This window comes from Hemicordylus capensis, chromosome 2 (assembly GCF_027244095.1).
Source record: "Hemicordylus capensis ecotype Gifberg chromosome 2, rHemCap1.1.pri, whole genome shotgun sequence".
NCBI lineage: Eukaryota > Metazoa > Chordata > Lepidosauria > Squamata > Cordylidae > Hemicordylus > Hemicordylus capensis.
Window position 1 is genome coordinate 62,757,501 of NC_069658.1, and position 13,637 is coordinate 62,771,137.

Here is a 13,637-nt window from a genome sequence, read left to right on the forward strand (position 1 = left end):
AGCTTGGGTGTTAACAAGAAAGTGAAGGTTATTTTAATGAATAGTAATGCTTTTAGGCAGTATACAAGACAGGCAATGAATACAGCTGCCACTTTTCTTATTGGCTGTTCTTTTCACTGTTTCCCTAAACATAAAATTAGATCTGTGTATATCAACTGCAATATTATATTCAGCTAAGATAATAAACAGCATGGTGTAGTGGTTAGAGTGTGGAGACTGGGAAGACACAAGAAAATCGCTGTTTAGTCATGAAACCCACTGGGTAAATCTGGATCAATAATCTATCTCTCAGTCTAATCTCACAGGCTTGCTGTGAGGATAAACATAACCATATACACTGCTCTGGGCTTCTTGGTGGAAGAGTAGGATATAAATGTAAAAATAAATAAATAAAATAAACCAAAGCAATGTTAATCAGGACTACTGTTAGCTTATTCTTTTAAATTACTCTTCTAAATTACTTTCTACATTGTCCAGTGTACACATTGTTCACATTGCACAATGTAGTAAATGCCTCAGGCAGGCATTTTTACACAACATTATGATGGCACTCCCACCTGCGGTTGTGTATGTCTCACCACTCCAGCCAAGCTGGAGGCTGTCCGTGGAGAAGCATGGGTGCACACCACACAGTGCTGTGGTGCACCACTGCACCCCAGCAGGGTTCCCTCCAATCCATTGTGGCGCTCAACAAAAATTCCTTAGTGCTTAGTTCCTAACACAACTATGCCCTCACAGGACAACCCATGCTGTTCTTCTGCCCACACCCAACAAAGATGGTCTAACATAGGAAAGGTGTTACCTGCTGCACAGGTGTGCACCAACAGCAGTCACCGCTACCGGGGTCCTGGGCACATGGAAGGTGGCAGGCAGGGGGTGCCAATGCGCACACAAGGGCTCTCTTCTCCAGAAGCAGAGCAAAAGACTATGCTGCAGTGAAGAGCCTGGGGCATAGGTTGCCCTTGCTGTGGTACCCCTGCAGCATCTTTCAAACAGTTCTGTGCTATAAAAGTGCTAACTGGCCAAAGTGAGGTGACTAAATGCTTGTGGGCTGCTGCTGTCAGGGTGCAGAGTTTAATTCCAACACACCTGCTCCTCCCCTCACAGACTAACTCTACAATAGAGTGTTTATTGGCATGTGTAAATAATGTGATGGGGAATGGGGAGGACCCCATGCAAGAGCCTGGCAATTGTCTAGAAGGTTGCTTATTAACTTCTGAACCAACGGAGATGCTTGGATGAGGGGGCTGGTAGTCAAGATGATCTTTATCCTGCTCCAAGAACAGGGCGTAGATGTTGAGCCAGGGGCCCTCCAAGGCTGCCCTTGGCCATTCTCTTGGCCCCTGCCTGCTTTCTCCCTATAAGCACTCAGTGATGCCCACCCCATTTGTCCTTGGCAGTATCTATTGCCTTGCAGCTGCCCTGATCCACTGTGCTAATGTTAAATGTTTGCAGCAGATACACTTGACAGGGCCTTAAGGGAATGAGGGCAATGTTCTTGCACATGGCTCTATGTTGCTATGGGGGTGGGGACTGTTTGCCTGGCCACACCCACATACATCCACCCCTGTACGAGTGTGCATGAGGCGGGCAGCTCATCACATACACCTTCCCCAAATGCCCGTTGTGTGACAACTGGAGCTTGGTGGCCCACAACCTCTAATTTTCCATGGACTCCCAGCTGCTGCCAACAGTCATGGTGTCACAGCAGTCTTTTGTGCCCACAACACCTACAGATTGCACTGCCACTGTCAATACCACAGGGAGCAGTCAAGCTGGACGTGCCTCCAGAAATATCCTAGCGACACTCTGAACTGACACAGAGAATGGGTTATTTGTGTAATTCTGGACCAGAGATGGGGTGAAGGCTCAGCTGCAAAACAGCTTCCGCAGTGAAGCCACCTACAGTTAGAACTCCAACCAGATGGTCCTCCATGGGTACCACCACACTGCCAACCAGTGTAAAGATTGGCTACAGAACCTCAAGAAAAAAAATCAAAAGGTCATGATGCACAATAATCTGTCTGGAGTTGAGCCCAGGACAATGGCCCACTACGATATGCTGTGTGACCTAAACATTCGAGAAGGCGAAAGGCATGAGGAGGGGAGGTGGGTCTTTGAGGAGGCCACAGACGGGACTGTGTGTGTGTACGAGCACATCATGAGGGATGTGGTGGGTGCCCTTGAGCATTCTGACAAGGCTGCTGAGTGGTGGTTACTTTGAACAGATGGCCAGCTCCATGGAACAGCTCTCCAACCAGTCGCCTTCACTGCCCCCCAGCAGCCGCTCTACCAGCCCCAGCTGCTGATGCCAGGGCCCTACCTGCCCCCCAAGTAGTGCAGGGCCAGTTCTTTGCTCCACTGCAGGAGCATGCACAAGGCCAGACGTCCCCAGCCCACTGCAAGGAACCTTCACGGTTCTTCAGGCAGGGCGCTTGCCATTCATGCCTGAAATGCCCTCAAGACCTCCCCCGAGGATCCACGTGTAGGGTAGTCTGCCAGTCCAGCAGGCATGCCGGGGCAGCAGTCAAGGACCCCTTTGCACAAAGAGCTCCTGGCCCCAGAGGCAAGCCCCTCTGCACCTGACATTCCAGGGTGCCAGGCAAGTTGGAGAAGAGCCATCTGGTGCCACCTCACAGCCGCCACCATGCAAGGCCATGGCCAAGACAAGGTTCAAAAGCACACACCACTCCAGACCAAGAGCCTTGTGTTGAGGACTGTCCGTGGATGTGTCTAGAAATGTGTCACCCCACCTGCTCCTCCCATCTCAAGAAGAAGCCTGCAGTGCAAGGGGGCCCAGCATAGTCACACTCATGCTTTCGGCTGCCCAGGGGAGAAGAGAAATACAGGGAAGACAGGGGGAGATGACCATACACAGGCCACTACTTCTTATGAACAGGGCTGGGGGGATTCCAAGCAATTCCCTCCCCCCCCCAGCAATATCTAGCCTTGTCAGTGCTCCTCTGACTACATGCCACCAATCAGGAGATTACCAAGTGTTTTAAGGTGAAAACATAAAAGGGAGGCAGGCCTGCCCCTTCTACCTGAAAAGATTGAAGAGGCTGCCCTGCCAAGGAGAGGATCCAAGTCCATGGTAATTTGTGTGTGGGGAGAGAGTGGGCCCCCACACCTCCAGGAACAAGAGAGTCCTCAAACCAAGGAGGGTTTTCTGGAAGGGGGCAAGAAACGGGCATGCACACCCGCATTATGGGCATAAAGCTGGAGGGATGGTGTGCCGGGCTTAGAACATGTCCTGAACTATGCTACTGCTAGCAACAGAGTTTATAATTCCCATTAAGAGTTTATAAACTAGGGTTTACTCTCACCTATCTACCACTTCTCTCTCTTCCCTCCTCCCTACTCATGTGCTGGTTATAGCAAGGCTATCACAAGCACAATACAATACAAGATTATTGTCTCCAATCCAAATGAAGTTAGTCACACTGAAGTCCTATTAAAATCAGTGCATCTTAATTTAATTATGATTAACTTTTAACATTGATTTAAATATTAATTCAACAACTTTAACTGGAGTAGGACCTATGTTGATTACAAGCTCATATCCCTGAAATGAACCAGACTCCTGCCTTCATAAGTCTATATATAAACTGAAGGAGCCTGAGCACAGTTCCTCTAATAAATGAGGGCTTATTTTTTTAAAGTGGCATTTTTAATTGCTTATGTGAAAATGATTCAAACTATCTTTCAGGTTAAATACTCAATATTTTAATAAATGATGCAAACATTTTCTACAGAAGAACATCTGATGTTTCAATTAAAGGATTATATTAAAAGATCAGAATATGCCATCTGTCTAATAATACTGTATGTTACTATGGTAAAATAAGTGGGCTACAAATGTATTCTTTGAGATTTTAGGGCCCACCAGTTACATACACATATTACTGACTAGATTTCTGTGGCTTCAAAAGGCCTTCTAATTTCAGCAATGTCATAAACTGAATTATGCTACTAGTAAGTAGCATTTTTTCCTTATGACTACTATTGTAGATGGCATCCAGACTTAATCTCTTAATCAATGGCGTAGAGCCTGTAAATTAGTATTAAATGTAAACGTAAAAGTTATGAAGGTCAGTGTTAATGAGCATTTGTGCAATGCTATTACTGCTTATTGCATTTGCTGCCAACTGAATACCCCTCAAAATAAAATACTGTAGTGCAAATTAATGTGCTGCATTAATGCATTTTCATTTACATGGATGATTCAGTCTTGTAATACTCATCTATATAAGCAAAAGAGTAAGTTAACAAGGTTGCTCTTATAATACAGGGATGAAACAGGCAGACAATTCTACTGTTACCAGTTAAGTTTATTCAACAAGTTGTAAAAACAAGTATAGCTATCAAAATCGCATAAAAGATTATACTGCATACTACTTAAGAAAAATCTACATAATTTTGAGAGCTATGAATCATTTAAACACATTAAGGGTGTTTGGGGTTTTTTTTGTTTTTGTTTTGCAAAATCTCCTAAATACTTGGAACTTGATGCAAAATCTAGAAAGGCTGCTATTTTCCTCACAAAGAAAACAGCTTGATGCTTTTCTTGTGCGATTCTGAAATGCCCCAGTTTCCCTCTGGGTATGCTGTTATATTGCAACACTTTTTTGTTTCTAATCAGTGAAGACCACAAAAAGCTCCTTGTATGGACTATAACCTCCTTAATTTAATCTCCATAGAAATATCCATTGCCAGAATATATGTAGTGACAGTTCAAACTTACAATGGGGGGGCGGGGGACACACAATTTCCTATTTTCTATTTATCCTAATAATCAGATCCCTGTAGGAGCTCTATACTTGCTACAGCAAACATTTTTAATATAACATGTTTTATTATGAAATATGTTGTACATACAAGTGCCAATTAAAAAAAGAAAAAAGAAAAGATTAGGTCTTCTTACCAGTCTATGCTCAGTTTTCTTGCCTTTAATAATTGGTTTTCAATCCAGTTTGGCCTTTGTTGTTCAATGCTCTGTATAATCTTCTGTGTCACTTGTTTTGGGCTACTCTTCTTTTTCCCCATAATACTTTCCAAACACACACGAACTAAACTAAGCTTCTCTTTGCTCCATCTGTCAAGAGTTGTACCCGTTAAATGTTCTGTGGTGTTGCCATCCTCAAATATCCGACATATAATTACAATCAAGATCCAGACAAGAAGACCAGCTTTTTTTGATTCAACGAAGTTTTTTGGCATTTTTCTCTCAGACAGAAAAAAGAAATACTTAATTGGGGGAGGCAAACATGCAATCACTGTAGGTAACTTGCTGATTACAATAGATACTGCTTGAGCAGCAAGCCTTGTGAAGCCTTTAAAAATGAATGAAAGAAAAGGAAAAACGATTAACATTAAACATACTTGCTTTACAATACAGTTAATGAGTGCTGAATGCTGATGTCTACATTTAGAAGTAATAGAGATACATAGCCCCACTTCTCACATTTGCCAGGACTGGAACTATCCCCATGTGGTGGAGCTTGTCCCTGTCTCTACCACTATGCAGGTAAAATGTAGTGTGAACTGGGCACTTCAGAAGAGTATTTGGTTGCATCAAGGAAAGGTACAGCTGGTGTCTGTTGTTTCCCCCCCCCTCTTGTGAGGTGGGAAAATCTCAAGAACTGGTTTTCTACAAAATCACAGAGTACCTGGTTCACACTAGACATTATCTGTGTAGTAGAAAGGACAGGAAGGTGACCTTGTTCCCTTGCCACATGAGGAAAGTGCTGGTTTCAGACAGTGTATTAAATGGGGCATATTCACCTTGTTGTATTGGATATATTGTTGCAGATGGATGGGGGAGATCTGGATTTAAACCTCTACTCAGCTACGAACCTTATCAGGAAAACCTTTGGTAAATCACTAGTTCTCAACCTAACCTACATCACTACATAAGTTACTGTGAAGAAGAAGAAACTGATGCCTCTCTTAAATCACCTGAGGAAGTATTTCCACATATTTTCTTGTGCTCAAATCTTACAACATAATTGTTGAAGACTATAAATTAAAACCTCAGAATCTCAAAATGAAATAGATCATAGAAGCCACAAACCCAACAGCTAATCTATACACACTAAGGGGCTTGCTCACATGCAGTGGAATATATCAGTATCCCATTTCATCTGGAATTTAAAAGATTTCAAATCTTCATGTTGCAGCCTGAACAAAAGAATACTAATTTACAGGGGTGCTTCCAAGGCAGCATTTGCACAAGAGCATTCACACAAGCCATTTCCTCAAGTTCTCCTCCTCTCTGCAACCCCCTGAAAGTCACTGGATCCTTGGCAACAATGACTGGATGCAGCACTAGTGGCTGCCAGGGGGAGAGAGAAAATTCCAGAAGATGGAGGCACCTTCTGAATATGATCAGAATGTACCTCTACCCTGTTTCTGGGAATTCTTCACTCCTCCTGTAACCACCCATGCTGTATCCTGCACCATTGCTGAGAGTCTCTAGACCCTCAGGAACATATTTTCAGGAGGATTCAAGGGGCTGCAGGGAGAAGGAGGAGGAGATGGGGGAAATGCCTTGACTGAGCAGCCCTGTGGATGCTACCCATTGTCTCTTTACACAAGTCTGTTACTAAAGCCTATGGAAGTCATTTTAAACAAGTCTCTCAGAAATATAAAGATTTTGACATTTAAATTCAGACACATTTTTATAACCAATCTTTTATAAGCAAAGTGATTGTAGCATTTACATTTGCTATCTTAAAGCAATGGATGGTTTGCTACTATTGTAATATTAGATTAACTAATGAATAAAGACACATATTTAATAGTTATTTTTTAAAATACTTAAGAGAAAAAGGTCCCAGGACAAGGAAATGACATGGCTTATTATAGGCAACCAATTAAAAATGACTGTTAGAAATCTATAAGGTACATTCTAATGTTAAAATCCCAACATAAACTATAAATTAAGCCTGTGGTGATCATAACATATTTACAATTAACAAAATCCAAACACACATAGCAATCTGTTTAATAAACTGTAAAAAGGCAGAAAGAAAAACAGGTTGTTGTTTTAACAATTGGGGACCTTTGGCTATTGCTAACATAATGATTTATCCTTTTTTCACCACAGATGATAATGTATCAGACTTACAAAATAAATAAAATAGTCATAAGTGTACCATACTGATCACATATATAAAATCAAATTTATTATTTTTTGTTGGTCATGCTTAACTTCCAGTGTGGTCCACCTCCTGTCCTTTAAGGAGTGCTCATACACCCAGAGGCACCATATGATCAACCAACAGAGGAGAGAATGAAGGCACAGAACACAGGGACTCATAGATTCTGCTGCCACTGGAAATGTGGGCCAAATAAGGAGAATCTCTCCCTCCTCATTTGTCCCAACACAATGTCAGAAGCATCAGTCTGACTGGAAGCCTGCAAAGGGCAAGAAAAATAACCTCTGCACATGAGCCCTATGAGGAGAGGAATGTTCTGACAAGGCATCTGAGGGCATATCTTAGTTGTAGCAGCAGGAACATCATAAAGGATTGCTCTACTTAAATACCTGCCCTACATGTACAGATTTATCATAGTGCTGAACACTTTGCTAACAGGGTAAGGTAAAGATAAAGTATGTCATTGAGTCGATGTAGACTCCTGGAAACCACAGAGCCCTGTGATTGTCTTTCGTAGAATACTTCCAGTGACTGTTGCTGGTGTCTATCTTATGTTTCGTTTTAGAATGTGAGCCCTTTGGGGACAGGGAGCCATCTTATTTATTTATTATTTCTCTTTGTAAACCACCCTGAGCTATTTTTGGAAGGGTGGTATAGAAATCAAAATCATCATCATCATCATCATCATCATCATCATCATCATCATCATCATCATCTCCTGCTAAATGAACAAAGAGGGCCTTTTAAAAGTGGATGATTCTCTTTATATAGCAGGTGGAAAGCAACTGGCCCTATCCACAGCACAATATCCCTCCAGTCGATTTTGCTGGTGTCTATCTTATGTTTCTTTTATTTATTTATTTTATTTCTTTAGATTGTGAGCCCTTTGGGGATAGGGGGCCATTTTAAAATTTATTTATTTATTTATTTATAAATTTATAAAAATTTTGGAAACTTTTGTTTAAAAGTGGTATATAAATATTTGTTGTATTCGTATTCATGATGGTGGCATCTGATTCACAAAAATTTGTAAAATACATTTGTTCATATTTAAGGTCCCGCAAGACTCTTGTTTTTGGTGCAACAAATTAACATGGCCCATCTGGAAGTTTATATGGAAGTGAATTGCATCTAAATAGATCAACAACCCAATTAATAATATTTTAAAACATTACTAAACTGTAAAACCATTACTAAAATTTTAACTGTCAAAACATATCCTAATCCTTCAACTCTGATATATTCCCATTAAATGGATAAACTTTATTTTTTATATGAGAACACACATACATTTTCCAGATTCTTTTCTTTTCATTTCTCTAGGTGTATAATTCCATTCCTTTGGAACAGTCTTCAACAAACTTTCAGGAACAATTTGTTTGTGTTGATAGGTTCCATAGTTCTCTGTTGCTTCCCATGAATGCATCAAAGAAATCATCTGCTTCACTATACCCTTAACAGAATTAATCAAAGTCAGCTTCAAGCATCTGATAATTTCTGGCTCCAAATCACCACAACTTGTAACTTGGGAGACAAAACAAAACAAAACAAGACAAAAGTTGAGCCATTCAAGCAAGTTTGAAAGATATCTATATTTTTTCAGTGTTAGCTTCCTATCACATTACAAGAAGCAACTGCTTTTGAAAATATTCTAAGTATATAATATTTAATATAACACTCACAAACATTCTATTCTATTAATATTTAATGAAACCACTGGAAGAAGTCATCCAGGGATTTGGCTTGAGGTGTCATTAGTAAGCAGACTACACCCAGCTATTCCTCTCTTTTTCATCAGATGCAGATGTGACACTAGCCTTATTCAGACAGTATGTATGTTGCAAAAGGGTATAGATATCTTTACACAGGTACATGTTTTTGTGTGAATGAATGTACCTGCATTCATTTTAAAAGTGAACCTGGGTACAGAACCATCAAATGCATGATACAAATAGGAAGTGTACTGCTGTACCTGTGTTCAACATAACATGTGAATAACTGTACCTGTGTACAGATCTGTACCTGTAAAACAACAAAGATTGTTGTTTTATTGTCTTCTCTTGTGGTACAGATGTTCAACATAATGTCTGAATAGGGTTAGTGAATGTCCTAATCAGTGTTTTTGGACATATAATGTACCTCATCCAGTACATTACAGTAATGTACTGGATGAGGGTGAACAAATTGTGACTCAATCCAGACAAGACAGAAGTAGTGTTGGTCAGTGGTTCATCTGCCTAGGTGAGTGATGTTCAGCCTGTTCTAGATGGGGTTGCACTCCCCCTGAAGGACCGGGTTTGTAGTTTGGGGGTACTCGTTGATCCAGCACTGTCATTAGAAGCTCAAGTGGACCTCTGTGGCTCGGAGCACCTTTTATCAGCTTTGGCTAATACGCTAACTGCGACCTTACCTGGATGGAGATAGCTCAGTCACAGTTACCCATGTTCTGGTAACTAGGGATGTGCACAGCACCAGTTCTGTGCACACCCAGGAGGCGGGGGGGGGGTCACTTTAAGGCATGAGGAGAGTACCCTTACCTCCCCCGCCGTGCTTCCCCCTCCTGCACTGCTTCAAAAACTGCTGGTGCGGGGTGGCTATATATCCGCTTGTCACCCCAGTCAGCATAAAGTCGAAAGTGGTGGGCGTGTTTGTGACATGTGCACATGCACCTACCATTTCCGGTTTTACACTAACCAGGGTGACAAGAGGGTATACAACCACCCCGCTCCAGTGGATTTTGAAGCAGCACCAGAGGAGAAAGCGTGGCAGGGGAGGTAAGGGCACCCTCTCCATGCCTTAAAGTGACCCCCCTGCATTTGAATCAGTTCGAACACAGGGTTTCTGAACCAATTCGGCTTTCTATTCCTAGCATGCCGAACCAGTTTGTGCACATCCCTACTGGTAACCTCCTATTTAGATTACTACAATGCATTGGATGGACTCGATTACGACAGCAATGAATGCACCACTGAGAGACCTTAAAGGCCAAGTTGAAGACAGATCATCCTGGAGAGAATCTATCTATGTGCTCGCTAAGAGTCAACATCGACTTAACGGCACTTAATCAATCAATCAATCAATCAATCAATGCATTGTACATAGGGCTACTTTTGAAAATGTTTAGGAAACTGCAGTTGGTCCAAAACAGGGCAAGATTATTAATTGGGACTGGGTGTTTTGATCACATCATCGTGGTTCTTCATCAGTTATGCTAGCTCCTAGTCCATGTCCAGGGCCAATTAAAGGGCTTGTTTTAACTTTTAACACCCTTAATGGCGTGGGACCAAGTTACCTGAATGGCACCTTGCCCTATTTATCCCTACCTGGACCTAAAGATATTCTTTGGAGGCCCTGCTCTGAGTGTCTCTGCCAAATGAGGGGAGGTGGGTGGCTACTAAGGAGAGGGCCTTTTTGGCAGTGGCACACAAGTTGTGGAACAGCCACTCCAATGATGCCCGCCTAGCACAATCACTATGTTCTTTTAGATGCCAGGGCGAAACTCTTCTTGTTCACCCAGGCTTTAAAAAAATGTTTCCATTTTGTTTTGAGTTGTATTTTATTGTAGTTTTTGTTTTTAATGTGCCTTTAGTTGTATGTTTTATCCTATTGTTGTTTTATTGTGTTACTCTGTGAGCCTCCCAGACAACAATTGTTATAAGACGGCTATATAAATAAAGTTGATTGACTAATTTATATAACACTGCCACAGTTTTCACGGCATGGTTGTAGGATACTAATTAGCAAATATTCCTAAAATAAATTTCCAGAACAATTGCAACATTATACCATTTAAGGCAAGCTTCTGTATTCTAATACATAGTACCAGAAATATTAAACATACACACTTTCAATAGATTTTTCATACCTGACATATTGTATAAACAATCCCATATCTGTTCTTTTTCTATGTAGTTCTCCAGAACACCACCAAGTAATTTGGGAGATAAAGTGCAATAGGACAGTACTGCAAAGATTGCTTCAGTCAAATTAGGTTCTTTGTTATTTTTCTCATCTAGGCAAGTGCTTTGTTCTCCACATTCAGACAATCCAGATTCTTGCAAATAGAGAGGGAAAGTCACTTAAGATATAATAATGGACACTATCCAGACATAACATGATGTATGTTTAAAACATAATTTATTTCAGTGCATGTTGTTGTGCACAGGGCAGGTTCACAAATCACATGGAAGCAAAGTACATTTTGTTCAGTCTAGGTTTTGCTCATCCAAACCTATGCTGTCAATAAACCTAAGTTTATTTCAGGCCATCAAACCACAATTTGAATCCTAAGGTTGAACTTAGTTTGTGAACCTTGTTTTGTACTTATCTTGGCTTTGTTTGACATTCAAACTGATGATCTAAGTTTAAATCATATTTGTCTCACTAGTACCACCCACAATGGGACATCATGTACACAGAAACAAGCCTAGAGTAGCCAGGGTGGGGTGCGGGGAGCCACTCCATGTAGCAGGCACCTCTCATTACCACTCGCTTTGAACTTCATTCCTTTCTGGTCTGCCTAGTTACAGACGAGATTACTCCTCCATTCTCTGCTAACACCCCAGCCCCACAGCTTATTTTTTCCTCACCTATCTCTCTCAACACACATACATGAAAACCAACTGAAGCAATGTAAGCCTGTGGTGGTGGTGGGGAGTCACAGAAGGTAAAGGAGGGATGACAGAAAGAATTATAAACAGAGAGTTTTTAAAACCCTAAATCAGAGGGATTCTCGGTATGGACCGAATCTCCTTCAGAGAAAGGACTGGAAGTGTACTCTCCTTCATAAAGGTCATTCCACACAGGGGACTCTTCAAGAGCTGTAGGTGGGTCGACCACTTCCACATCAGGGTCCAAAACATGGTCAGAGCAAGGTAAGCAGGATTACTAGCACCTACAGTTGGTACCCTAGGGCACTTAAAGGGTGAGATGTGAGCTGAAGAAATAAGATCATGGCCCTTGGTCAGAGATGGCTGAAGAGTACCTCTTAACTTCATGGTTTTCCAGAGTCTATATACTGGAAGAGTGTCATGGCTCAGAGCTCTGAGTCAGAAGAGTCAGAGGAAGGATGGGAGGACTTGGTTGGGAGAACAGGCTCAGAAGCACAGCAGGAGGAATTGGCTGTGAGAGAACTAACTCTGAAGCTAAGCTGGAATGGCAGCAGACAGGTGGATCTGGACAGCTGAGGGCTGAGGATACTGATCAGGAGGAAGCTGGAATTTCACCTGTGTTAAGAAGACGTCTCAAGAGAAAGGCTCAGTGGGAGACACGTAGGCGCAAGATCTCACAGGAGAGGAAATAGAAATGCTGAGTCAGGAAAGCCTGATTGGCTGCCGGTTATCTTGAGCCCTATATCAAGCCGACGCGGTTTCTAAGTCAGCACTGTCAGCAACGTTGCCTTCCACAGACAGTGTCCTCGTATTTGTACTTACTCAAGCTTCCCTGTTTCAGCCTGCCCTTGTTCTGTTCTTTCCTTGCTCCTTTTTTTCAGTTATTACTCAGTTATCGTAGACAGAGGTTCCTAGTTTAGTTTCAAGGGACTTTCTTTTGTTTATAATACTTTATCCTTGAGAGTCATTCTATGCTTTTGTTCGTGCAGCTAAGCTGCTCTTCTTATCTAAAGAACTTTATTTTGGCTCACAGAAGTAGAGCTGAAGGGATCGTAAATCCTGTCAGGTCAGCCGTGCCAACAGATTTACGACAAAGTCATAGGGTAAAGTCGGGGGAGGCATATAATAGGAGATCACAGTATCTCTGAAGACCACATAAGAATCCAGGATCCAAACTCCCAGGAGAACTCAAATAATTCATGGGTCGTGGCCAAGCCAAATTCCCCCAGGCCACCTCGAGGCCGGTTCAGGAATTCTGCAGTTTAATTTTTTTAAAAACAATTCACTGCCTCCAGGGCCACAGCCATTGGGGGTGTTTTTTCCCAGTGGTTCCCCCTCCCCCTTCCAGCATCCCCCGGGCCATTTTAGCCCATTTTCGGGCCGTTCCAGGCCTTTCCGATGTGGCTGCCCAGGGGAGACCGGGGGGGGGGGGGGAGAGGTGGAACTGCCAAAGACCCCTCCCTGCTGCAGCCACAGCAACACCCCCAGAGGCACTGAGTTGTTTAAAACAACTTTTTAAAACTATAGAACCCCAAACCGGCTCAAATTCAAGCCCAGCCAGGAGGCAAAACTGAATATGCTCTGCTCATTTTGAGTCTGCTTTGGACTCAAACCTAACCAGGCAAACCAGTTTTGTGCACACCCCACTTTCTAATCAGGACTAATGGTGAGAAAGACGGTTATGAGGCAACAGGATAATACAGGGCAAAACAAAATAAGGGCACTTCATGGGAGGACAGGACCCAAATAAAACAAGACAAACTGAGATTTGGTGATCATCTATGGTTTGTTAATCAAATTAAAAGAAGCTGTGGCACCACATGAAATATGACCGGCCCACTGAATTGTGGGCCCTCATTTAAAGAAA

The 13,637-nt window shown here is 42.2% G+C and overlaps 1 protein-coding gene across 5 annotated transcripts in view; it reads right to left on the minus strand.

Moving 5' to 3' along the window:
• KIAA0825 (KIAA0825 ortholog) overlaps window positions 1–13,637 on the minus strand; it is a 431,089-nt gene that overhangs the window by 221,034 nt on the left and 196,418 nt on the right. For all 5 annotated transcript variants that reach the window (XM_053293916.1, XM_053293918.1, XM_053293915.1 and 2 more), the window contains 3 exons: window positions 11,026–11,214; window positions 8,451–8,684; window positions 4,925–5,333 (listed from right to left, as the gene is read on the minus strand). In XM_053293916.1, coding sequence (XP_053149891.1) covers window positions 4,925–5,333; window positions 8,451–8,684; window positions 11,026–11,214 — 832 coding nt within the window. The remainder of the gene's footprint in view (window positions 1–4,924; window positions 5,334–8,450; window positions 8,685–11,025; window positions 11,215–13,637) is intronic.